General features: G+C 54.8%; 2 protein-coding genes across 2 annotated transcripts in view; both read right to left on the bottom strand.

Moving 5' to 3' along the window:
* The window catches only part of LINGO1 (leucine rich repeat and Ig domain containing 1), an 80,848-nt gene extending 77,185 nt beyond the window's left edge, over positions 1-3,663 (bottom strand). The window contains exon 1 of the mRNA XM_060005568.1: positions 3,528-3,663. The gene's annotated coding sequence lies outside the window, so the exon portion shown is untranslated. The remainder of the gene's footprint in view (positions 1-3,527) is intronic.
* LOC132418791 (uncharacterized) overlaps positions 3,556-26,730 on the bottom strand; it is a 122,043-nt gene continuing 98,868 nt past the window's right edge. The window contains exon 5 of the mRNA XM_060002782.1: positions 3,556-3,694. Coding sequence (XP_059858765.1) covers positions 3,664-3,694 — 31 coding nt within the window. The 3' untranslated portion in view covers positions 3,556-3,663. The remainder of the gene's footprint in view (positions 3,695-26,730) is intronic.

Here is a 26,730-nt window from a genome sequence, read left to right on the forward strand (position 1 = left end):
AAGTCCAGAGGGGTGGGATTCAGAGAGGGGAGGAGCGGGGATGGAGGAAGGAGAAGACCCTCCTTCCTGGGGCTAGTCCCCTACCCAGCCAAGGCCCTCCTCACACCCCCTACTCCGAGGCCCACCAGCCCCCGCCCGTGCCCGGGTCGTATTCACTCAGTTCGGGGTGGAGAAGTTGGAAGAAGAGGAGCCCCTGCCTCCCAGGGCAAGTTACTCGCGGGAACAGTGGTGTGCAGGCCCGGAGACAAGCAAGACCTGCGACCATGCCCCACTGGGCTACTTCAGGCGGAGGGTCATTAGGCAAGTCCCCGCACGTCTCCATTTCCTCTTCTGTGAAATGGATAAAAATGCTTTCCTTGTAAGTACTATTGCCAGCCCAGTGCCCAGCACACCACCAACCTGCCCCAGAGGTGAGGCCTTTGGCTCACCAGGAGCTGAGCACGCCCTGGGGGAGTCACAGCCAGCTCTTGGAGGCAGGGAGAATCACTCACCCTAGGCACCCCCAAGGCCCCCACGGGTGCCGTCCTCCTCATCGCTCACAGGGACCCTATCTTAGCTGCTTCCCCGCTGGCCCATCTCCAGCACCTCCCCCTCCCACTTGCTGCCAGAGGAAGGCTCCAAGTGAGGCCCACTTCGACTCTGATCACTCGGCCGTCGTTGAATGCTTGCTTGCCACCTCCCCCACCAGCCCTGTGGGCAGGAACCACATCTGATTCATCTCATCCATTGCAGAGTGTGGGGTCTGGCACAGGAGTCCTGCCCACAGGCAGCAGAGCTAGCAGTGGGAACGAACAAACACGACCATTCACCCCGCCCACCCGGCACCTGTTGCTCTACTGAGTATCCGTGACAATGCTGGGCTCAGTGTGGGGCTGGGGTCAGAGCTTAGCGTGGGACCAGGATCGAGATTCAGTCTGCACAAGATCGGGCTCAGTGTGGGGCTGGGATCAAAGTTCAGTCTGTCCAGGAGCAAGGCTCAGTGTGGGGCTGGGGTCAAAGTTCAGTCTGTCCAGGATCCAGGCTCGGTGCGGGACTGGGGTCAGGGTTCAATGAAGGAAGTTTTCTGCCCCCTACTGTGAAGGGCTCAGGACTTCTCCCAGCCTTACCCACTGCTTTGAAAACAACATAGCCTATCCCTGGGGTGCTGGGGCCTGTCTTCTGAGTCTCCACTGTGCCCACCCTCTACTCAGGCAAGGCCTGTCCTCTGCTCCACCCCAGGCAGCTATGCCGGGATTGCCATACTCACTATGCCCCAGCCGCCACCTGACTCCTACAGAAGAGGCTCAAGGCAGGAAGTGCTTCCTTGCATCCTTAACTGGCCTTCAGAGACACAGCAGGACAGTCAGCCTTCTGGCATGAATGCATTCCTAAGCCTAAGAGAAGCGGTTTGTGAGTTAGCGCAGATTTTTCTATTATCCACCCCACTGTCCCCACTCCATTAGCCCAGAGGATCCAGTGCCAACAGAGGTCTGGCCCAGGTCTGGCTGAACATGAAGGTGAAAGTGTCAGCTGGTACATGGCCGTGAGATATGCCACCCAAATACCTCCTCCTATCACAGTGCCTGAAATCCCTCCTTTGTGCTCCTTGCTTTAAGTAACTCTTGCTGACCCTCCTCGGAAACCTCCATCCTGAATCAGTTTTCAGCTGGGTGCGGGGACTGCTGGATCCCTCAGCCCTGGGCGACTCAGGTCTAGCCCAGGTCTGGCACTCACAGGGCTCAGAAACGGGAGCTGAATCAGAGACTGGCCTGAGTGGGCATCGGAGCTGGGCAGAAGGCTGCGCCCGCCCCTCAGCAGCCCCACTCACCCAGCCAAACCCTCTACGACTACTCTGCCTGCTACTCTCAAGCAGAGGGTCAAGCTGGTTTGCTGGAAAGACACATGGTTCTAATTTTAATTAATTAAAGAAAAAAATCTAATCACTGCATTAAACTTCTCATTACTCCACTTGAATACCCTTTAAGTAAATTTAATTACCAGAGGGTTGGGTTTCCTAGCCTCTTTCATTAGCTTCTGATAAGATGAGGAATGGGAAGGGAAGAGGGTGGGAAACAGAACAATGCCATTTTTAACCCAAGGAGGGCAAGGTGGGCGTTGTACTGGGGCTACCACGGTCAGGCTTTGGTGCCGCCCTGAGGACAGGCTTGGCCTTGGGCCTGGGGAGACCCCCACCCCAGCTGCTTCTAGAAAGGAAAAGGCCTAGCATTTGGCTGCAGTCAGCACTGAATGCTTCATTTATGGCCACTCTTGGTTATTTATACCCCACCTCCTTCTAAAAGAGTTTGAGGCTGCTAAGAACAGCACAAACTGAAACATAAGAGAAGAGATCAGAACAAGGGAAAAATATGAGAGAGAAGAATATGAAGCCAATGGCAAGACTACTGAGCAACTGCATGCCACAGCATCCTGAGCACTTATCAGAAATGGGCCACGAACCAGCTATGAGCTTCCTAGCAGCCAAGGCAAAGAGAGCAACACATCTTGGCACTAATGCAGTAACCAATAGAGTATTCATAAGGAAATGCACACTGAGCCTCGGGCTTTCCATCTGTAAAAAGGGTGGAGCTGGCGGATGAACTAAAGGAAATAACCATTGGCTGGAGCAGTCAGCAAAGGTTTCCTAGAGAAGGAGAGACCTAAACTGGGCCTTAAAAAAAAGGATAGGGCAGGGGCTTCCCTGGTGGCGCAGTGGTTGAGAGTCTGCCTGCTGATTCAGGGGACACGGGTTCGTGCCCCGGTCTGGGAGGATCCCACATGCCGCGGAGCGGCTGGGCCCATGGGCCATGTCCGCCGGGCCTGCACGTCCGGAGCCTGTGCCCCGCAACGAGAGAGGCCACAACAGTGAGAGGCCCGCGTACTGCAAAAAAAAAAAAAAAAAAAAGCATAGGGCAGACTCATCTATAATAATCATTTGTTATTTGCCTCCCCCAGTTGGAGGCATCTCTTCCTGCCAGCAGGACCCTGAGCTTCCTTTGGGAAACACTCTCCCCCTCATTCCTGGTCACATGGTTGGGGAAGGACAGACCCTTATCCCCAGCCCATCCATGTTTCCAAGCCCTGCGGACCCAATTAAAGGAGCAGGACGATCTTAATCCTGCCAATAGGGCCCAAGAGATCAACTCCAGGACTTTTATTTGTCCTATCAGGAAAGCAGATTTTGTCTCTAGCCCAGACCCCAGATTTCAACCTGGTAGCATGTTGCCCCAGAAACTGCTGGCATGTGAAAAGCCACTAGGAGTGGAGCCATCACCAAAAAAGAGAAGCAGAGACATACAGACAGAAAACAGATCCTGTTCACATTGTTGAAACCACTGGATCAAGCCCTGCCTGAAGCCCAACCTACCGCTGGACACTTCAGTCACATGAGCTGATCATTTCATTTTATTGAAATAAGATTTTTGCTACTTGCAACCAAAGGGATCCTGACAGAGACAGTGTTCAGAAATGTATCCTTCCTGTTCCAGAGAGCAAGACGGCTCAGACATCCCCAGGAGCTAGGGAGTAGGCAGGGTGGGTGTGCCACCTACCGTGACCGCTATTGCGCCTGCTGAGTCCTGAAGCTTGAGGAGTCCCTGCGGCGCAGGCTGAGGTGAGGAACAGGCGTGGGGGCGGGTGCAGGGGCTGGACAGGGCCAGAGCCCTGGAACGCCGGCAGGAGGCAGACTCAAGGCAGCCAGGACATGGCTGTGGGGTCCCTAGAAAAAGGAGAAGCAAGAGTGAGCAGTACAGTTCACATGGGGGACAGAGGGGCACAGGGCGTAAGGCAGATGGTGGCCACACCTTGACAAAGGTGAGACCAAAGTCAGCCAAGTTTACCTTCACCTCCTCACATCTTGTATCTCATTTCCCCTATTTACTGCCCCCTTCCCCTGAAGTACCTTGAGGCTGTAGGAGAGCATCTGTAGAAGGCCTTCCCTCTGAAGAGAAGGGAGGGCTCTGGGGCAGGCATGGCTGGAATCCATGTGCCAGAGTGTATGTGCCTGGTGTGGGGAGAGGGCGGGGGAGCTTCACCCTCAGTACTGTGGACCCATTTCTCACAGTTCCTCTCCCAGTGCGTGCCCAGAACTAGGTCTAGGGCAGCCAGAATAGGACAAAACTGAGTGAGGCAGCCGCCTCCTTTGATATCTGGTCTGGACTTCTAAAAGAGTCCTAGAGAGGACAATGCTTAACCCAAGGGCATGAACGGTGGCGTTCCAGGCATAGGCAGAGAGCAGTGCAGGCCCTCCAAGTGCCTTCCTGTTTGAGGAACCAGGAAACCAACTACTCTGGCTTCACACCAGCCTCCCTTGGGCACTGTCCCTGGCTGGGGGGCCACCCCTCGAGGGGCCCACACTCTTCTGCAGCTTCTCTCTGAGACCGAGCTGGGACCTTTGGGGAGACAAAGAGGGTGAGGATATTTCAGACTCAGGACACGGCCAGAGGTCCTGGGCTTTGGAAAGTCACTAAGCCTCTTTAGGCCCTTAATGAATCCTCTGATCTAAAGGATGCTGGCTTTCTTCCCGGCTCCAGAAAAAGGCATGATGACAGAGATCTTGAATCACAGAACACTGGGCTGATTGGATCTCTAGAAACGTCTCTAGACCAGCACAGTCGAATAGCGCTTTCTGCAATGATGAATGTGTTCAGTACCTGTGCTGCCCGATACGGTAGCCACTAGCCACACGCGGATATTGGAATGTGGATAGTGACACTAAGAATCTGATTTTTTTTCTTTTCTTTTATTCATTTGTATTTAAATCAAAATAGCCACATGTGGCTAGTGGCTTCCACATTGCATAATACAGCCCTGGACCAACACTTGCCCTAAAAAAATTTCTAAATTTTTTTAGAAAAACACATACACAAAAACGAAAACATTCAAACTGAAGCTATTGATGCATCCAAGAGACCTCGACTGTGAACGTAATCCACCTCCTGGCAGTCCCTGGCCACAGTACCCAGAGGAAACTGAGGTCCAGAGAGGAGAAGGGATTTGCTCAGGGTCACATAGAGAGCGGCAAAGGCAAAACCCAGAACTTAGGTCCTCAGACTCCTAGCCCCCGCTCTCCACGGCACCCGCTGCCCTTCCCATGGTGGCCTTATGTTCTCCCATCTTGCTCAGCACTGTCACGGAGTGTCTTGCTGCCCCACTACCCAAGCTGCTGCTCCTGGGGCAGGGTATCAGGCCGCTTTTGAAGGGACCTAACTCTCCCAGACACTGCTGCTGTCCCATCCCCCAGCACCCCAGCAAAGCAGCCTCAGTGACTAGCCCTGAGGTTGGCTGGGGAAATCATCTATCAGAGAAGAAGTGCTCTGGGCACAGAGCTGTTCACTGCAGGGTTAGTAATAACACCAAAATGCTGGAAGCTGCCTAAACATCCCACACTGGAGATGACAGAGTGCATCATGACACCTCTGTTGGATAGAATATTACACAGCCATTAAAAATGATAAACACAGGGCTTCCCTGGTGGTGCAGTGGTTGAGAGTCCGCCCGCCAATGCAGGGGACACGGGTTCATGCCCCAGTCCGGGAAGATCCCACATGCCGCAGAGCGGCTGGGCCCGTGAGCCACGCCGCTGAGCCTGCGCGTCCGGAGCCTGTGCTCCGCAATGGAAGAGGCTGCGACAGTGAGAGGCCCGCATACCGCAAAAAAAAAAATGATAAACACAGAGACTGGTAGCAGCACAGAGCAATGTTTACCTAACAATATTGAGCAAGAAAACAGAAAATGGATGAGGGTGGGGCTGCGTTGCAGCAGTGTGCAGGTCTCTGGGCTCACGGAGTCCACTTATATCTATTACCCCCAGCCCGCACCGCAGCATCACGACCTCCAGATTTCATAACCATTCTACAGATGCAGGAGCTGAGGCTTCAAGAAGCCACACACATATGCCAGGTTACATGGGGAGTGAGGGCAGAGTCGGGGCTCAAACTCTTGATTTCTGACTCTAAGGACAGACTTCCACTGCTGCCTCTTTGTGCCATGATGGTGGCATTAATGGTGCCCTTTCTTTTCTATTAATTAACTCATCCTGTTTAACAAAAACACATTCTAAGTGCTTTACAAATGTTGGCCCATGTGGTCTGTACAACAACTGTACGAGGAGCAATTTATACTCTTATTTTTGGGATCAGGAAACTGAGGCACAGAGGTCAAGGGCCACTTCTACTTCCCACATGTTCTGCAAGGTTCCAGTATTGTCTTCACAGGAAAAGGGTAAGGGGGCAGGGAGGGAACAGCTGTTGACTTGGAGCAGTAGAAATACAGATGTGTGTGTGTTTTCCCTTTTTAATTGCATGGAAATTCTTTCTGTAGCAATTGAAAGAAAAAAAATTCCAGAAGTAAAACATGGTATCAAAAAATTTTTTTAGAAAAACACATACACAGAAACGAAAACATTCAAACTGCAGCTACTGATGCATCCAAGAGACCTCGACTGTGAACGTAATCCACCTCCTGGCAGCAACGCTCACGTCTCCAGGCTCTCCTGCCAATTTCCTGACCTCGGACTACTCCCTCCTGCCTGGGTGAGATCCTCACCTCAGAGGGCAGCGGGGAGCAGCTCTGTACGGAGGTGGACTTCAATAAACACCTCCTGGCACCCCTTGGCACAGCACAGCAGGCCAGCAGACAGGCCTCAGAGCGCCAGCTGCCTGCAGTGCTGCTGTCGCTGGCCGGGGCTGACCTCAAGAGGCCAAGATATCCAGTCCTCTGCCTCCAGCCCCAGGCAGCCCCATTCTACAAGTGAAGCAACTGAGGCCCAAAGGTAAAAGACCTCGTCAGAGGTCACACTGCTACTGAACAGGGAAACGAGTGTGTGCACATGCACGTGCATGCATACAGCCCACATGTGCACATGTGTGTCTCCCATATGTGCAATGCTTCAGGCCCAGGCACCCTCAAGCCTATAATTAAAAGGGCAGGTGATCCCCGGCTTATACACACACACACACACACACCAATTATTACATTATTAACTGCTACCATATCCACAATTGTATTTCTATTTCTCCTTTACATTTTTCTCTGTTATTTTCATTCTGTCACCAAATACTTATTGGGCACTTACTATAGGTGCTGGAGATACAGTGGAGTACCCCTCATGGGGATGGGGGGCACAGATGATAAGCAAATAAATAAGCAAATAAAGGAACAAGATAATTCCAAAGAGTGACAAGTGCAATTAAGAAAATCGAGCCTGGTAATGTGAGAGAGAGTACCTGGGATGAGGCTAAGGGGTCACTCTAGCTGGAGAATCAGAGGAGGCCTTTCTGCAGAGGTCACATCTGAATTTATACGTGGACGATAAGAACTCAGTCACTCCTAGAGCAGCAGGAGCAAGGCAAAGAGCAGTGTGGGGGGCTTCCCTGGTGGCGCAGTGGTTAAGAATCCACCTGCCAATGCAGGGGACACGGGTTTGAGCCCTGGTCCGGGAAGATCCCACATGCCGTGGAGCAACTAAGCCCGTGCGCCACAACTGCTGAAGCACGCGCGCCTAGAGCCCATGCTCCGCAACAAGAGAAGCCACCGCAATGAGAAGCCCGCACACCGCAACGAAGAGTAGCCCCCACTCGCCGCAACTAGAGAAAAGCCCGTGCGCAGCAACAAAGACCCAATGCAGCCAATAAATAAAATATTAAAAAAAAAAAAAAAGAGCAGAGCTGGGAAGGAGCCTGGTGTTTTTGAGGAGCAACAGCACGCGGAATGAGATGGGCAGAGGTAGGGGCAACAGCAGGAAAGGAGGCCACAGAGGGAGGGTGGACCCTGAAGGCCAAGGTAAAGTTTCGGACTTCATCCCTAGTGCAAGGAAGAGTCACCTGGGAAGTGCTGGGATGTTTTATTCATTGTGAAAAGTTCCTTTGGGCTGCTGAGTGGAGCCTGGATTGAAGGGGAACAGGCACAGGAGCAGGGGACCAGTGGGCTGACTGTCGCAGTCACCCAAGACAGGAAGATGAGGCTCGGGCTAGGGTGAGGGAGGGACCAGACAGATGCAGGATATATGTTATAGCAAAAAACAACTCATCGGCAGTTAGTGGATGAGTTGGATGTGAGGAGGTGAGGGTAAGAAAAAGGAATCAAGTATGACTGCTAGATCTTCTACCACAGACACGTACTATTTTTACTACCAGACCCCCCCACAAAAAAATTTAAATAACTATTAAAAAATAACAGCAGATGAGCCACCAGGAATACTGCCACCCCACACACACGCTGAGTCTCACACACACCCCGGGGAGCATCTTTCTTCCCAAGCCCCTGCTCTGTTCTCTGGTCCTATGCGTGGCACACAGGGAGGGGCAGAGATTGGGGCCCACCCTCAGGCTGACAGGAGACAAGATTGTCCAAAAAGACAGGACAGGGCGGGACAAGGGAGGGTGCAGAGGGGCTGGCCCAGAGCAGGCCCCCAGCACATGCTTGTAAAGAACATGCTGGTTGAACCTGAAAAGTTATACCAAGGGGTGTGGGGACTGGGGAGGTAGGGCCCAGAATCTGGGAACAGCAGGAGTTTGAAGCTAAGACAATCCTGGGTCTGAGTCCTAGCTCCACCTCTTGCTCTCCATGGGACCCTGGGTAAAAGCTACTTCACTTCCCAAGGCTCAGATCCCTCATCTTCCAAGTGGTAACCACAATCCTCCCACAGAGAGCTGTGATGAAGACTCGCTGAAATGATACACGTCAAGAACTGGCATTTATAAATATTAGCATCTCTCCCCTTTTTAATAAAAAGGGGGCTTAAAAAGCCAATCTAAGCTTAGACTGCGAAGCTTACATCTATTCCAATAGAGAGTCTAGAAGTGCTGCCCAGACGCCAGGAAAGACAATAGTAAGTTTGAGAAGTTCACTACCAAAGAGTCCTGCGGGACAACTGCATGTCCTCTCTTGGCTGCTCAAAATGATGACATGCGCTCCAACCAGCCACGAGCGAGGCCCCCGTGACATCCCTGATGGATGAGACAGAAAAATATGGACTGGGCTCCTCAGTGGTTAGCTACATAACCATGTCCAAGAATGCGGGATAGCGGGTCAGACTGGTCCCTGGGGTGGAATCTCACTGGCATCAGCAGAGCTGGTCCTTGGCCCTGCCTGGAACGACCTCTTTTGGCAGACACTAGGATGGAGCTTCGAAAGTAGGTCCAACCTTGGAGGGGTCAATTAGGGAGGCAGGATCCCCTGTTCGAAGCCCTCCACTTGCCCTAGGAAAGGGCCAAAGTGGACAAGAGAGAGTTACTAGGCTCCGGCTGAGTTCTGTGAGTAGCTCCGTGAGTGGCCAGGGAGTCGTGGCCTCTGTGGAGCCTGGTGGCCAGGAGACGTGGGGGCTGGGTGAGCCAGTCACTCCAGCTCTGGAGACGGTGTAGCCACCTCCAGATAGCCATGTCAGTCGTCAAGGTAACTGTCTAGAAGATTTTTGATACAGTGGGGTCTGTTCACAGGGGCTTGACAGGAGGAGGTGGGCCTGGAACCCGTGTTCCCTGGGAAAGCCTCGGGGGGCCTGGTCAGGACTGCAGGTTCCTGATAAAGACACTTGGCATTTATGGGCCCAGAGAGCAGAGCTAGGCCCAGTGAGAGAAGATTCCAGGAAGAGAGATCTCTCTTCAGCATGAGGAGTAGTGAGCTCCCTGTCCCTGGGGGCATGCAAGCAGAGTTCTAGAGAACATATATTTTGGGTAGGGATTTGCACTAAATGGGAGGTTGCCTTCAGCCACGAGGTTCTTTAATTCTATTCACACATGAATCAGGGCTAGATTGTGTGGATCAAAAAGGGTTTTACAGAGAGTGAAACGAAGGCAAGATAATGGCCACAATAATAGTTGTTATTATTATTACTACATTATAGATCACCACACATTCCCATCTATTCTCTAACTGGATCTTCTGCCCACCCCATGAGGAACATAGGGCAGGATGATTAACCCCATTTAGCAAGTGTGGAAATTGAGGCCCAGAGAGGGAATGGGACCAGCTCGAGGTCCGACCAGCACGTCAGCCCCAGACCTAGGGGCCTTCCCCTCCTGCACTCCAGTGGTCATCCTGCCACCCCTGCCTCAGAAGGAGGGAACAGGAATCTCCCCTCCACCCTGGGCTCCTGTCCAGCTGCCACAACTCCCCATCCCTGAAGGTTAGAGGCTCTCTTTGCACACCACCCCACTGAAACCTGGGAGGGGAGTCCCAGCCCAGAAGCCTTCTCCTCCCAGGTTACAGAGGCCCTGCTCTCCCACCCTTTTGTCTCATTCCCCTGGTAGTACTGCCACAGTCCCTTAGGTTGGATCCTTCAAACCAGACCCAGGACCAGACACTAGGCTTTGCCCAGGAAATGAACTCGAGGAGAAGGGTCCCTCCCACTCAGCCTTATTCTTTGCCTCACCCCTATACAGGCAGCTTGTATCCAGGGGGAACCAGAGCCCACCTGCCAGGTATCCCTCCTGAACACCTTCCCTTTTCCTAGCCGGAGGGTCAGAGAGAGGGCATCTGGGCAGGAGAGGTGGGAGCGTCAGGAGGTAGGGAGACTGGGACCACCGAGGCAGGAAAGCTGCCACCCCTTAGCACCACTCCATGTCACATCACACACTGAACCCCAGGATATTCCTGTGAGCCAAGTATCAGCATCTCACTTTACAGATGATAGAATGAAGGCTCAGAGAGATTAAGAACTTGCCCAAACTCAAAATATTAAACCGAACAGAAACAGCCTGTAAGTTCTAGAGCCAGGATTTGAACCCAGGACTGGCTGATTCGAAATACCCTGTGCTTTCCATGCTCCCTGCCGCCTCCACAGAAGTGCAAGGAAGCTCAAATAGGCAGCCTGGTGAGCAGATGAAAGAGGGACAGGGGCGGCAGAGAGAGGAAGACAGAAGGCAAGACAAAGACAAGACAGAGAGCAGCAGGGACAGACGAATTGACAAGTGGACCCTGCAGGGGCCAGGAGGCAATTGCAGAAACCACCGTCTTGATCAATGAAAGGCCCTCCAGTGCCACCTCTGCAGCCATCTGCTCCTCCAGTTTAGCTACTGGTCCCCCCTAGGTCCTTCCCAGGATGCCCAGGTCCAAAGAGCAGAAGAAACCTGCCCTAGCAGCCCCCAGTCAGCGAGGGTGTCAGGTCAGATCCCTGGGCGAGGGAGGCGGGCAGAGAAAGTAGGGGGCCAGTTTTATCCCTGGGCAAGGCCATCTGCCGGGCCTCTGTCTGCCCAGGCCAGGCTGGAGGGTCCAGCTGCCCAGACCGCCCACCAGGTACAGCATACCCGCTGGCCCCACGTGGCTGTGGGAGTGTTCCGGGCTCGCCAGGGGTTCCCGTGCACCACTGGCAGCTGAGCGCAATTGGCCTGTCCCCAGAGCATGCAGGGTTTAAGCAACAGCCTCTCAACTGAATATTTAAGAAGAAAAATACCTTTGTTTTTTTAAGAAAGAGAGAAAGGGAGAGAGGAGGAAGCCAGCAAAGGAGGGGGAGGGAAGGAGGGTGGGAGAAACCTACCCCATCACCGCAGTCAAGGTCACAGGCATCCTTGTGGGGCAGGCGCAGGCAAGGAGCCTTTAATCTGGGAGTTCAGGCTGAGGAAACTAAATGCTTGAAGCCGGAGTGCATTACTGCCCTGAATGATCTGTCGGCTTCTATTAGGCTAAATATCTCTGTATCATGGGGAATTATCCTCTGAAAAGGCAAACTGCCGGCCTCTCCAGAAAGGGGGCACGGTGGGAACCTCTCATCATGAGGGCTCTTCCACGGGGGTGGGGGGAGGGAAGAACAGGACCAACTAGGAAAGCCACCCCCCCATCCCACACCCCCTCCCCGGAAAGTCATAGTCACCAGCTGTGTGATGCTTGCGGCGGGTGCCAGCATCCCGCCCCCTCCTCCCCAGACTCTCCCTCCACTAAGGAGTCTGAAAAGATGCTAGACGTGGAGTCGAGGCCTGACAATGCCTCAGTGATAGCGGGTGACCCTGGGTGAGTTCCTGCCCCCTTTGAACCTCTGTGCCCCTGCCTGTTAGATGGAGCTGATGATACGAACCCGAAGGCTGTGCGGTGGGGGTGGGAAGCTGGCACAGAGCCAGCACAAAGTGGGCACCCAGGACAATTTTGCTCACGCTGTTCTGCCCACGGGTGAAACCCTCCTCTTCATCCCCTCCTCCTCGTCCTCACTGGCCCCCATAGGCACCACCACCTCTGCCAGGAAACCCTCCCTGACCGCCCCCCCACCCCGGGTATCTCCTACAGCCAGAACCCCAGCTTCTGGGTTCCGCCATTCTCCGGTGGTGGTTTACATGTGGGCCCTTCAGCCTTAGGGATGAAGCATTTCCTCCTTCCCATCCTCCCCAAGCCCTCTCACACGCAGGACTGGCACTCAGGACTGCCCAGATTTGCAGGCTAGTAGGCGAGGGCTGGAGGAAACCAGGATCAGGCATGGACTGGGTCCACTGAAGGGCATCACTCACGGTAACACATTCAGCACCAGGGAAGCCGGGCCCGGAAGCCAGAAATTCCAGGCCATGAGTCTGCAAGAGCAGGGTGGCAGGCAGACCACCTGCAGGCTGGCCAGGGCACAAGGCAGGGCTGGGGCCAGGTTAGAGGAGCGTAGAGCTGGGACTCAGTGCTGGGTTCCTGGCACAGTACTGAGGCGCTGGAGGTGCTCAGGCCAGTAAGGGTCTCAGGGGTCAAGAGGAGCAGGGCTGACCAGTGTGGGGAGAGGCAAAGGTCAAATGGCTCTAGCTGGGTGGGGAGCAGGAACGCCCGCTGAGTATCATGGCTGCTCGTGTCCAAACAACACTGTCCGACTCTTCAACAAGAACTTCTCGAGTGCCTACTCTGTTCCAGGCATTGTTCTGGCTCACTCAACAGAGGGGAAACTGAGTCCCACAAGTGCTGCCCAGGAAGTTCCATGGCCACATGGGGTGGGCAGAAGTCCAGGGCTGCTGTCTGTCTCCATTAGTGACAGGTGCTATAGGGCTTCTGCTACAGCCCAAGAGTCTGCAGGAGTGATCGGGAATGACCACGGGCTGGGGGATCCAGGTAACCCTCCAGAGCTGGGGAATGAGCAGGGGCGGGAGCCAGACGGGAGCTGTGGAAAGGGGAAGCCTGATGGGGGTGAGGGGGGGATCACGGTGGGGGCAGGGAGGAGCCTCAGCCTGCAGTGAAAACTCCTCTTCCTCTAAGGCAGGGGTGGGAAGCCAGAGAGAAAGTGTGAGGGGACGGAGGCAAGTTCACGATGGAGTTCTCCTCCGTGGGCAAGAGGCTGGAAAGGGCGCAAGAGGCACAGGTGAGGAATGACAAGGTCAACAGCCCCACCTAAGGAGACGAAGGGGCACACAGGCAGGGCCAGAGGGTGAGAGGGGTCAGAGTGGGCACATCAGGAGGACCCAGAGCTGGGCTGAGCCCCCTAAGATGTCTGAGCTAGGGGAAGGGCAGAGGGCAGGGAACCCCAGCAGGGAGAAGCAGGCCCCATGACTGCCCTAGCAGGTGCCCCATACACTAACCTCAGGCTGCCCTGTGCTCCTGGGGCACTAAGAACCTCCTCAGAGGGTGGGCTCCCGAGGGCCCAGCCACAGCCCAGAGCAGCCCAAGTGCCTCCAGACTCTCCCTGCCGCTGATGGGAGCCACCTGGGTCAGCTCAGGGGCAGCTCTTCCCTTTTGGTTCCTCAAGGCCAGCCTGTCACACGGAGCATTCGCCAGCAGGCTCCTCACTCCCCTGGGCCCTACTCTCCTCATCAGTAAACTGAGGCAGACCCCACCTCTCAGCGGTCAGGTCAGGAAAGCACTGCCCCGTGCCCGGATGCACACACAGTAGGTGCCCGTGGATGGCTGCCCCCTTCCCGTCCCTTGTGGTGGAGTCTCCTCTAGTCCTCACAGCATCCCCAGTGTCTCACACACACTTTGCTCAATTCACTCTTACTGGACTGAGTTCAACTGCCAACAGGCTAGTAGAAATGTAGGGAGGTGAAAATTCTGCCCACTGGACCCAGTGGGGAAGGGGCTGAGAGGAAGGAGGACATCACAGAGGGACATGGCAGATGCCCCCAGGGAGCAGACATGAGGATGAAGCAGAGGCCCAGGTTGCTGGGGCAGCAGAGGCCCTGCTCTCAGCGCACGTATTAGCACTCCTTAATCATTTAGCAGGCCGGCGGGGAGCCCGAGGAGGGGAGTGAGGGCTGGGGAATGGGGTTCACTCGAGTGGAGGGTCCCTGGGCAGATGGGCCTCCTGGGCCCAGGCCTCCTCATAGCACCCATAGCCTTGTGAGCTGCTCCTCCAACTCACCCCGCCCACCTCAGAACCTACCCCACTGTGTGTCGGGCCCTAGCCAACCAAGAACATTGGAGAGAAACAAACAAGTCAGGAGGAAGGAAGAGCCACTTCTGGGAGAAGGGGCACAACCTGGAAGGCTTTACAGAGGTGGTGGCTTTTCAACTACTCTGGGCCTCACCTTGCTTTTCTGTGAAATGGGACTGCTATACTACTAAGTACTAATACTACTACTACTAATAACAATAATAATAATGATAGCTTAAGAATTTGGAGCGCCTACCCTGTGCTAGGCTTTGTGTGAGCACTTTGTGCCCAGAGAGACTGAGGTGGAGCTGAGGGCAAGCCCGCCCCTCTCCTAGACTCTCTTTGGTTGGACCAGCTGGTGGAGGGTTGACTGAGGTCTGAGCCTTGGGCCAGCTGCAGGCATGGTGGTAGGTGAGGTGGGTGTCACCAGTGGCCAAGGTCTGCGGGTTGCCCCATGTTTTCAGCATAACTCCAAGTGACCACTCCTGAGCCTGGGTGAGTGGGGTGGGGGTAGGGGTTGGGGGAGGGAACCTTCCAGAGTCAGGTCAGAGGTAGCAAGGTCAGAGGTTACACAGTGGCTATGGTGGCAGCTCAGTCTGGCCATCCCAGTGTTTAAGACGCTGGTGCTGAGTATGGCCTATACCTGCAGCTCCCCCCGCCTGTCTCCCACAGGACCCACCTCACCCACATGCCAGGTTCCAGGAGATCTCGGGCTCTAAGGAGGCACGGTGGTGAAACTGCACAACAATGTCAGGCAGTAGATGTTATTATTCCCACTTGATGTGGAAACAGGTTCCGCGGGATTATATTATACTTGCCCAAGGTCACAGATGGGAATGGCCAGGCTGGTACTCACACCTAGGACTGTTTCTAATGAACAAGGAGGTGCCAACGGCTGAACAGGCTCATGGGGCTGAAGTTGGAGGGTATCTCAAGCAAAATCAGTAGGCCTGAGAGAGGTCTTTGGGGGTGAAGTCTTCCTGGCTCCCCTCCCAGTGGCTTCAAGTTGTCCCACGCCCAGGACTCAGGGGGTCAGGCAGTTTGAGAAGATGAGGAGGTAAGAGGCAGGGGAGGGCGAGGGATCTCTCTCCTGCGGCTTCCAGCAGCCCTCTGCCTCATTCCACCCCTGCTCAAAGCATTCGTCTCCCTGGTGAGATGGGGCACCCTGGAGGCCTGATGTTGCCAACAGGGCTTGAGAAGCACCTTCGTATGAGGTCAGGGCGGGTAAGGGTGTGGTTAAAGAGAGATGAAATTCAACCCAGAGCTAGGATAAGGGGGCTGAGGCTAGGTGGGCGGTGGGGAGGCGGTCAGGAAGGCCCAAGAGAACAGGTGTCCATTGCCTGGACTCCCACTATTTGAGTCCCCAGAGGTATCTAGTTTCCATAAGCTTTGAGCCAGGGAGAGGCACCATCTAAGAATACTGGCAGTGGGAGGTAGGGCCCTGAGGTTCTGGTCCTCCTCTACTTACACTCTGTGTTTCTTGGCACAAGTATCTTCCCCACTCTGGTCCCCAGTTGCCCCATCTGCAACACGAGGTGTCCAGGCCTAAAGGCTGGGGGACACGGAAGGGGAGTGGAGAGGCCACCCCTCTCAATGCCTGTATCAACTGTATGCAGGCTGCGTGCTCAGCACAATCCTCTGTGACCTTCCTTTATCCTCTCAACAAGGCTGTGACGTAGGTTCCGGTACTCCAGTTGTCTAGGTGAGCAAACTGAGGCTCAGACATGAGAAAGGACACTCCAAGGCTCCAGGAAGACAGGGGGAGCTGAGGAAAAGTCCTGTGAGTGCTGTTTTGTTCAGCACCCCGGACAGCTGCCTTCCTGACCACCACCTGGTCACCTCCACCACACACACACCCTTAGTTATGCCTGCTTTTCCCAATTCCCTCTTCCTATACAAACTTCACCCACCTTCCCCTAACTGCTCTAGCTGCACTGATCTCTCCCGGGCTCCAGGCATGGCTAGCATCTGTGCTCACAGCACTGAGACCTAGCTCAGTAGCTCTTGCTCCCTTTTATGTCTCTGACTTACATCTCATTCTCTCAGCAGCTCCTTGAGGGCAGGGAACCATCTTCCTCTCTATGCCCCAGTCTGGGCACACAGAGGGGACGCCACTGGCGTTAGATCAGATGTGGGTGAGAATTGGCTGGAAAGCTCTAGGCCCATCACTTCACTTCATTCACTGAGTTTCAGATTCCCCAGCTGGGAAATGAGCTGATCCTGTCCACCTCACAAGCCTGCTGGGGTTTACACAACAGAGTGCAGATAAGCCATGCCAGGGGCTGCTGCCTCCCATGTCAGTGTGGCTGCCTGCTGACCCCACTTCAGTACCCTCCCGGGACCTCGTTCAAATTCTGGACCGCTTCTCCCCATGAAATATCCTAAATGACTCACAAATGGGCAGATTCTTATCGCTGAGAAATGTCTGAGGCTAGTAGAGGAGTCAGGAAAGCCCAAGAGAATAGCTGGTACAGTGCTCGGAGTCCCACTATTACAACTGATTCCTTTGTGGGCTCATGAGTGTTCAGTTTCCACAATCGTCTTGAGCTTGAAGGAGGGAACACCTAGGAATACTGACGGTGGAGGTAGGGTGCTGGGGTTCTGGTCCCTCTTCTCTACTAACATACTGTTTCTTAGTACAAGTGTCTTCTCTTCTCTGGCCTGCAACATGAGCTGTCCAGGCCTACAGGAGGTGGAGTGGCCCTCTTTGCACCACTTCCTAGAAGCAGAGGAGGAAAATGCCTGTAGGGGTGATGTCAGAGGTGCTGGGAAGGACCCTCTAAAGCTCTCCAATCCAGAACCATGATGCCCAAAGGCCTCCACTGGGATTGCCATGCTCCTTTGTCCTCTAATAGGGCAAAGCCAAACCCCTGGTCCTTATGGGACCCAGCAGACTTACTTACTGCATCTCCTAGTCCATCCTCAGGCCCAACTGACTTACCCAGGGAACTTCAGCCTGAGGAAGACTGAACTTACACCCCCAATCTAGATGGAAAAGGGAATAAGATTCTATGGGGGGACCTGGGCAGGAAGAGCTCTGCTGAAGGCCCCTCTCTGCCCCAGGGAGGGATGCTGAGGGAAAGGGGAAAAGGGACAGAGAGTTTTATCCTGGCTCCATCACTCAACTAGCTGGCTGACCTCAGGAAGTTGCTTTTCTTCTTTGAGTTCTAGTTTCCTAATCTATAAAATGGGGGAAATAATCACACTATACAGTGTCCAGTAGTGGCAAGTTCTGTATTCCTGGCCAGGGCTTTGGTTCTTTCATATCAAGCCCCAGAGTGGGTGACATCAGCCTTGGGCACGTAAATAACAGGGCCCGTGGGGGAGATGAGTGCTGAGAGCTCAGAGGAAGTGTGGATGAGGTGGGTACCAAACCTGCTCCAGCAGGGTTCTACCTAGAGAACCAGTCTGAGCCCTGACCCTGGACACACACCGGGTCCCAACCCTGGTCACACTGAGCCTTGAACCAGTCACCAGCCACTGCAGCCAGTCCCCACCAGAGACCAATGTCATAGTCAGCCCTAAGGAGGGCTGTCGGGCTCCCATCTTCTTGTAGAAAAACTGCTGAGTAATCTTCCATCAAATGAACTGGCTCATCCCTGGTGGGGAGGAGGCGGGAGCCTGTGGGCTCAGTGTGTGCTCCTGGCCTTTTGCCCCTCTGTTCACACCCTCCCCACACCTTTCCCCTATGCCACTGGCTTTTGTCTGAAGATGCCCCACACACACCCCAGCCCTGCTTCCATCACCCCGGCCATGTTTTCCAGGCCCCCTGACGAGTTTTGTCCCCTGATCACAACCCCACGACCCAAGCTCTTGGTATGTTTTGCCACTCTGACCTCAGAAGGTGGAGATCCTGGGATGCCTGAGGGAAAGGGCCCCCGGCCTCACGCACTCACTGGGCTCACTATCCAGGTGGGGACACTGAGGTCACTGGGGGTAAACGGCAGCCTCAGGACTCCCATCCTGGTTCTGCACTTTTTTTTTCCCCGCCCTCCGGCTGCCAAATGGCTTCCCTTCTCTCAGTGCCCCACCCAGCCAACAGAGGAGGGGCCCCTGCAGATGGGAGTCAGGCAAACCCCAAGCATCCAGGAAGGTAGCAGGAAGTGGCAGAGCCTCAGGGAACCACCCTGTGCTGGGCTCCTCTGTCCTCGGAAAGCCCCAACTCCTGGCTAATTTTGGACATCTCAGGCTGAACAACTGAAGAGATTTTCCAGATCCTCCCTGGCGTTATGGGGCCACGGGGATGAGCTGCCCCCTCCCTTCCCAGGGCAGCTGAGGCCTCCCGGCCAACAGCACTACAGTGTGATACTAGGGGGAGAGTGTGCCTCTGAATCCAGACAGGGCCCTGGGTGAGGACCAAGGTGGCGGCACAGGGAGATGACCTGCCCACCCAGGCCTGAAGTCCCACCACTGGTGACTCATCCTTTTGGGTAAAGCACTGCCCTCCGCAAACACAAGACTAGGCAAGGGTGGGGAGTCACCCCTAGAGGTGATGGCTCTCAGTACTACCAGCTGTGAGCTTCAGATTCCCACATAAGCTGTGGGATTATGGGAATGATAATATGTCAGTCACCTGACTGTTACCACTAATATCCTGACATCCTTGCCATGTCCCCCAGGATGTCCCACAAGCCCCTCACCCCCCATCTTCCTCCAAGCCTGCTCCTCCTCCTATGCTCCTGCCTCTGTGAATGTCTCCACCGTCAACCCAGCAGCGCAGGCCAGAAACGTGGGAGCCCTTGTAACGCCTCGTGACTCCTCCCGCACTCCCTCCCCCATCCCACCCAGCACAGTCCTAAAAGTGTCTCCAGTCCAAACGCGTCTCTGCACCTCCGTCCAGGCCAAGCCTACCACTGCCTGCTGGAACGCCACCCTTTGTCCTTATGCCTCTCCACTCTGTTTCTCACATGGCCGCCAGGGCAGTATTAGTGAACCCTAAATTAGATTAGGTTCCCTTCCCTCCTTAAAACCCTCTGGCAACTTCCTCCCTCTCTTAGAGCAAAACCCACCCACCCTCCTCACCATGGTCCACAGACTCTGCCTGACCCACCCCCACCGGCTTTGTTCCCCTCACCCCACAAGCTTCCTTCCAGCTCCTCAAAACACCAAGGTTCCCCCAGGCATGGAATGCTCTTCCCCACTCCTTGCACACAGCTCCCACCCCCTCATCCATCTGATTATGGGATGAGACACCTCCTAAGGAAGCCCTCCCAGACTGCCCCGTCTCAGCGGGCCTGGAGCCTTCCCCACCTCCGCATTCTCTATTATTCCCTTGTACCACTTGTCACAGTTTGCAATTATACATCTATTTGTTTGTTTACTTGTTTATTGTCTGTCCCCGTCCCCACCCTAACAAAAGCTGTGAGCTTCACAAGGGAAGGGGCCAGAGCTGCCTTGTTCAGCCCTGGATCCCCAGTGCCTCGACATTGTAGAGGCTCAGTAAACAGGAATGCCCCCTGAGGTTCATCACCCAGGAGCCGATCAGAGAGTCCACTGGCTTCCACAGCCAGTTCCAAAAGCCATATCTGGAGTCTCAGAGGAGGCCTTGGCAAGCACAGACACCCAGAAAGGTACGATGCTGCCTCCCTGGCTGGTGCCCACAGCCTCTGCTGTGCCAAGGTACCATGCAGATCCCCTTTAGGGGGCAGTGCAGCGAGGGACGGAGCAGGGCAGAACCTCAGCAGCTGCTGAGACCGTGCCAGGGGCTGGCTCACAGCAAACCATCTCAGCGGGAGGCAGGCAGTGGGCAGGCATGTGGGGAGGAATAAGATGTGCCCACACGTCCTGATGCTCCAGAAAGGAGAGCGAGACAGAGAGAGAAAGACAAAAAAAATCCAAGCTCGCCCCTCTGATTGTTACTTCTCAGCACTGGGCTCTGGTAAGCCCCTGAGCCTGGCCCTACCCACAGCAGCCTCGGCCCGTCAGCCCTTTGTGGCTGACCCCTGCTGCACCCAGGCTCAGGGTTGTGGAGGCGGGGGTGGGGAGGGGAGTGGCCGGCTATGACTGGGTCTCACACACGGGGTTCCTGGAACTCAAATCATGGAATTGAACTGCTAGAGGTGCTGGCAGGGCAGGGAACCAAACAGCATCTGTCCCCTGGCATCTGGGGTCCAGGCATCTCCCAAGCTGACCCCTTCAACATCCTCCCACACTGATCTTCCTCAAAATTCAGATTCCCGTTTTCCTGCCAGCAGACCATGGACGTCCAGTCACACCTTTGCATCTTCCTCTGCCTGGAAAGCCCTTCCTCCTCTCTCTATCCAGATTTCGTCCTGATCAAGTCCCACTTCTTGCAGGAAGCATTCTTGGACTCCCCAGCCCCAGCGAGCTCCCAGGGAGCAGTACTCTGTTCCCATCATTGTTTCTGCAGGTGGAGGTCAGCACACCTGGGAGACGGGATGGAGACCTGGTGAGTATAGTTGGAGTGCTGGCAGCAAACCAAGGCCATGTATGTGGTGAGCGTCCAGCACCTCCTGCTCCTTTGCTAGTCGTGCTCTTCTGAAAGAGGGTGGAGGTTGGGGGAAGACACCCTCCACCCTCAGATGAGCCTCAGTCTTAGAGCCAGGCGGGATCCCTGCCCCTAAGATTCGCTGGCCTGATGAACGAGATCTAGCCACAAGGGCCAACCCTCCTATTATCCAATCATTGAGCAAATCTGCACCAGGCACCTGGCGCTGCTTGGGCACTAGGGGTACCAGAGTGAATAAGCCCGGCACGGTTCCCTGCTTGACTACTGGGAGAGAGGACCGCACAGATAACATTCCTTCAAGCTTGCCTGCTCAGGGCCCCCCAGGTCTGGGCGGTGCACAGGTGAGGGGAGGGAAAGCTTTGTGGTGGCTGTCCAGGGTGCTGAGAGGGCTCACAGTAGGGCCACCTAGACCAGACTGGGAGGGCTCAGGGATCCTGGAGACAGATGTCCTGGAGGAAGCATGTCTGTGCTGAGATGCAGAGTGGGACAGAGGCTACGGGAGAGGTGTGGTGGCAGGGAGGGTCTCGGGCACCTGGCACTAAACCCCAGGAGCCCTGTCCTCCCACTCAGGGGCCTCCTCACCCAGACTCCACCCCCAGCTGCTGACCACCTGGCCTGTGGGGGGAGGGAACTTGGTGTCTCCTCATAGCTGTCCTAACACTGATACAGCAGCCCCCCTCCCGAGAGAGCCACTTTGCCAGGCTCCACGGACGTCACTGACATTTCCACATGCCGCCATCTCCTGGCTGTGGCCCATCTAACTAGTCAGTGGGGGCTAAGGTAGTCCCTGGAGCCTATCACAAAGCCGAGAATTGAAAAGTTCAGGATGGCCAGAAGGCTCCATGGGGGGGGGTGGGTATCTCCAGTGAGGGGCACCCTGATGCCCTCTCTTCCCTCCCACTGCAACTCCCCCAATATGCTGGTGACCTCAGGGGAGGGTGAGGCTTAAGGAGTGGCCCGGGCTGTGCCCACAGCTCTGGCCTGGGCACGACTAGGAGGGGAACCAAGAAAAGGGAAGTAATCATCCCTGCAACCAGCCCCAAACACACACACACACACCCCTGGGCTGGGGAGGGTGGACAGTGTATGAGGGAGGAGAGCCACACCCACCCAGGGCCACTGAGGGATGCTGGGGAGCCATTCCTCAAGTCACCAGAGGGGCCACTCGGTCCAGCATTAAGCAGAGAGGAGAGGGAAAGAAGCCCCCACGGCCAGTCTCTTCTGGGAAAGGAAGCAGTGTGGACTCACTGCCCACTACGCGCCAACACCAGGTGTTCCACGTGGGCAGCCATAGCCCACCTCACTACACCCTTGAAGCAGAAACGATCCTGACCATTCTGCAGGTGAGGAAGTTCACCTCAGAAATATCACATGACTTGCCCACGGTCACACAGCCAGCAAGAGAGGGGCTTAAAATCAGGTCAGCACTGGGGCAGCAAGGGGTTTTAGCCAGACACGAAAGAAATCCTCCGAAAGGTTGGAAAAAACTTGATGATTCCAGGAAGGCTGGAGTCCCTTCTCAGAAGGCTGCTGGAGAAGACTGGGTAAGAGGCTGAGGGCAGGGACTGGACCTATTGACCCCCAGGGTCCCGCCCCACCGTGATTTTCTTTGACAACTGGGCAAGCCGCACATACCTCCTGGAGGGTGGGCTCGGGAAGAGCTAGGCAGCCCCTGAAAATGGCTGGGGGAGGCTCTGACCATCGGAGCATAGGCCCCCATCCAAGGCCGCCACCCCCAGCCCTGGCCACTCTGCAGCTCTGCTCTCTCTATGGGAGGCTCTGACCTCCTGAGGCCACCAACAGTGACAAGGGTGCCCAGATCCCAGAAGAAAAGGGACTGGAGACGATTAAATGGGGGAGAGGAGGAGCTCAACCCTAGTGGCCAAACCAGCAAGTGGTAAACCCTCTGGAGGTTTGGACAGCGCTGGGCACCAGCTCATCCAGAACCTCCTTCTTGTGCAAGATAATTACAGTTCTTCCTGTGTAATGAGATGGTTTTTAAAGGCCATTCAAAAGAAATTTCCTATAATGAGGTGAAGGGGTTTAAAGTATTATACATCAAGGCAGCTGGTAATTGGTGGGACCTGGGCTGAGTCCTGGAGTGGAGTGATGGGAGTTCCATGTCTAAAGGCAAGAAGATGAAGAACCTAGGGGCAGGACAGGAATAAAGATGCAGTCACAGAGAATGGTCTTGAGGACACGGGGAGGGGGAAGGGTAAGCTGTGACAAAGTGAGAGAGTGGCATGGACATAGATGCACTACCAAACGTAAAATAGATAGCTAGTGGGAAGCAGCCGCATAGCACAGGGAGATCAGCTCTCTGCTCTGTGACCACCTAGAGGGGTGGGATAGGGAGGGTGGGAGGGAGACGCAAGAGGGAGGGGATATGGGGATATATGTATACGTATAGCTGATTCACTTTGTTACAAAGCAGAAACTAACCCACAGTTGTAAAGCAATTATACTGCAATAAAAATGTTAAAAAATTAAATAAATGAAGGCGAGAAGAGCAGGAGGAGGGATGCCAGAACCTGGCAGGTAAGACGGACACTCTGCCAGAAATGTTCCTGCAACAGCAAAAGGTGTCCCGGAAGAGCAGACAAGGGCATGGGAGGCTGATAGAGCTGGGGCTGGGCAGGGGATAATTTCTGGGGGTGGGGTCATAGGGGTGGCGTCAGGAGAAGGAAAATAAATGTACTGGTTGAATTGTGTCCCCAAAATTCATGTCCACCTGGAACCTCAGAATGTGACTTTATTTGGAAACAGGGTAATTAGCAATTGCAGACATAATTAGTTAAGATGAGGTCATACTGGATTAGGGTGAGTTCTGATCCAGTGACTGGTGTCTTTATAAGAAGAGGGAAATTTGGACATAGACACACAAACATGAAAGAATGCCCCGTGAGGAGGGAGGTAGAGATTGGAATGATGTATCTACAAGCCAAGCAATGCCAAACAACCACCAAAAGCTGGGAGAGGCAAGAAGTGTGCATCCCCAGAACCTTCAGAGAGAGCACAGCCCTGCCAACACCTTGACTTCAGACTTCTAGCCTCTAGAACTGAGAAGATAAGTTTCTGTCGTTTTAATCTACTAGGTGTGTGGTAATTTGTTACGGCAGCCCTAGGCAATTAATACAATGACCATTCTAACAACTGCACCTATCCAGCAATTAAAAAGGCAGCCTCGGGCTTCCCTGGTGGCGCAGTGGCTGAGAGTCTGCCTGCCGATGCGGGGGGCGCGGGTTCGTACCCCGGTCCGGGAGGATCCCGCGTGCCACGGAGCGGCTGGGCCCGTGAGCCATGGCTGCTGAGCCTGTGTGTCCGGAGCCTGTGCTCCGTGGCGGGAGAGGCCACAGCAGTGAGAGGCCCACGAACCGTAAAAAAAAAAAAAAAAAAAAAAAGGCAGCCTGAAAAGTGGTGAGCACCTCACCTCTGGAGGTGTGCAAGCAAATCTGGGAGTGTCCCCATTCCTCCCGACCCCGTACTCTGAACAGATGCCAGGGCAGGTTCACACTTAGTCCCCCATCTGACCTTACTGTATGCAGTCCAGAGAACTGGATAGGAAAGAGTTATCATTCCCATCCCACAGATTTGGAAACTGAGGCCCAGAGAAGGCAAATAACCTGTTCAAGAGCACAAGGTAGCCAGTCAGTGCCGACCACAGGCCTGAAATCCTGGAATCCTGAATGCCAGTCCTGGCCTTTTTCAGGTTCATGACCCTGAGTCTTCCTTCTGTGCCTACCCTGTCTCTAGACTCAACTGTAGTTCAACACCCTGAAAGGCAGAGAAAGATCCACCGTCTCCCTGAACCCAGATGTTCCAGACTGAAAGTGACGTCACTGCTGAAAGCCTTGCCCAACTCTAAACGGAAACTTCTCAGCAGCACTGTTGGCCGTTGCATCCTGGTGCCATCACTAGCCTCTCACACAGCATTCAGCTAAGAGAGGGAGGTGCCGAGACCCTCACTGAGCACCTACTCTGTCAGTGCAAAGCCCTTGGCACAGGGTGGGGTGGGGCTGAAAACCAGGGAAGGCAGGTTACTGAATCTCCTTGGGGACCCAGAGTCCATGCAGATGAGACCACCCAGCAAGACCCCATAGACCAAGTGTGACCTCTGGCTGGACGTCCTAGGTCCTCTTCTGGGGCCTCCGGAGGAGGAGCTGGACCTGGAAGTTGAAGGATGGGAGGCGACAGTATGGCCTTCTCCAGCTCCTTCCAGGCCCTGAGCCCCGGTGGACTGCACCGCACCCCAACCTGCATCTGGCACGTGGCTCCGTCTACCCCAGGAGGAGCAGCGTGGAGGCCCCCAGCTCTGGCACCAAAAGGAGCATGAGCGCAGCCAAGCTCACCAGCCAGGGCAGCCAGCTCTTAATGCTGGTTAGCTGGCACCGCAGAGCAGAGCCGAGGGCCGGGAGGAGTGGGCTTTGAAGTCACCTGGTGTGAACTGTCCTGCGGGAACAATGGGCCACCAGCCGGTGGAGAGTCTCGGCTCTTTCTAATTAGGTGCCTCTTTGAACACGGAGGCATCAGATTAATGAGGTTTACAGAGCTCAGTTTCATGGCGTGGCCGGCTGCCTCTGTTCTCTGATCGCAGTTTGATGCCAAAACCTTGTTCTCTAAATCAAAGTTTCTCCCGAAACTCTGCTTTCTGACGTGCCTTGGGTTTCTGCTGGGTGTCTAAAAGCCTTCACCTCCATCCCATCACTCCCAGTGCCAGCATTTGTTTCGCTGAAGAAGACTTCACAGGGCTGTGACACCCCACACAGCCCGCCCGGGAGAGGCAAGGGGCGGCTGGGGTAGCCCCATTTTGCAGAGCTTGCTGGCCCAGTGCACCCCGGGGCCAAGAGCCCCCCTCCAGCCTGCAGGCCCCTCCGCTTCAGCTCTTGGCGGCTTCAGGCGTGCTGGGCCATAGAGAATCCACTGGCCAATCTCCCACTGTTGGCATCTGTTCACAAGCCTTAGGGACAACTGGTTCACCAGTCTTGGAGAAGATTGAGACATCGCAGGAGCCAGCCTGCAAGGCCTCGCCCTCCCACCTCTTCTGCTCTAGCGGAAGCCTCCTCCCCTCCCCCGCTCTGGGCCTTTGCTAGTACAGCTCCCCTCTCCTTGCCCCCCACCCCCAAATGCCCCTCTCTCTAAACTCACACGACCCTTCAAAACCCAGCTACACCCTTGCTCCTCCTTCGCCACCACAGTCACCAGACTTCTTTCACCCTCCGAGATCTCCCAGCCCCATATCCCTGTCACCTTGAGCAACTGTTCCTTGCCTTGTATTCCATTGTTTAATGCTACTACCTTGACTCATTATTTTGTCCTGTCTCCCCTGTGAGACTGTGGCACAGGGACAGGAACAGTGTCTGTGTCAACTCTGTGTCCCCCACAGTAAAGACTGGCTGATAATAAAGGTTCTACCCGCCCTTGGCACTGTGGGATACATAGAGAGGAAAGATACCATCCTGCCCTCAGCTTCCCCATCTGCCAAATGGGAACGAGACCCTCATCCTGCTTGCTTCCTGGGGCTGCTGGAGCATCCAGGATGACCCTGACAGAAGCATGTGTTTGGGGGAAGTGGGGCAGTGCAGTGGGTGGGGTACCCCTGGAGCAGGGCGGTGGGCTCTGGCAGGGAAGCTGGGAACCACTGGGGCTTGGACAAGTCAATGCCTCTCTCTGAGCCTCAGTTTCCCTATATGTAAATAGGGTTGGCTCCAGGACTCACAGAACGTGTGCATTAACTCACTCAATCCTCGTGCCCACCTCTGGAGTAGACACTGTTACTAGCTCCGTTTCACAAATGAAGAAAGGCCCAGAAAGGTTTAGAAAACAGCTTATAGGTGGCTGGAAGCAGGACTCAAACCCAGCAATGTGCTCGCTCCTGAATCTACCTTCTTCACTACTCCACTGACTTTCAAGGGGGCCCTAGCTAAGCTTCCACAGAGCCTATCATTTATGAAGCTTGTTTAACCTCTCTGGGCCTCTATTTTCCCATCTGAGGGGTGGGTGCACAGTGACACTCTGTAGATGGTTT

The sequence above is a fragment of the Delphinus delphis genome, chromosome 2, assembly GCF_949987515.2.
Source record: "Delphinus delphis chromosome 2, mDelDel1.2, whole genome shotgun sequence".
In the NCBI taxonomy this organism is placed as follows: domain Eukaryota; kingdom Metazoa; phylum Chordata; class Mammalia; order Artiodactyla; family Delphinidae; genus Delphinus; species Delphinus delphis.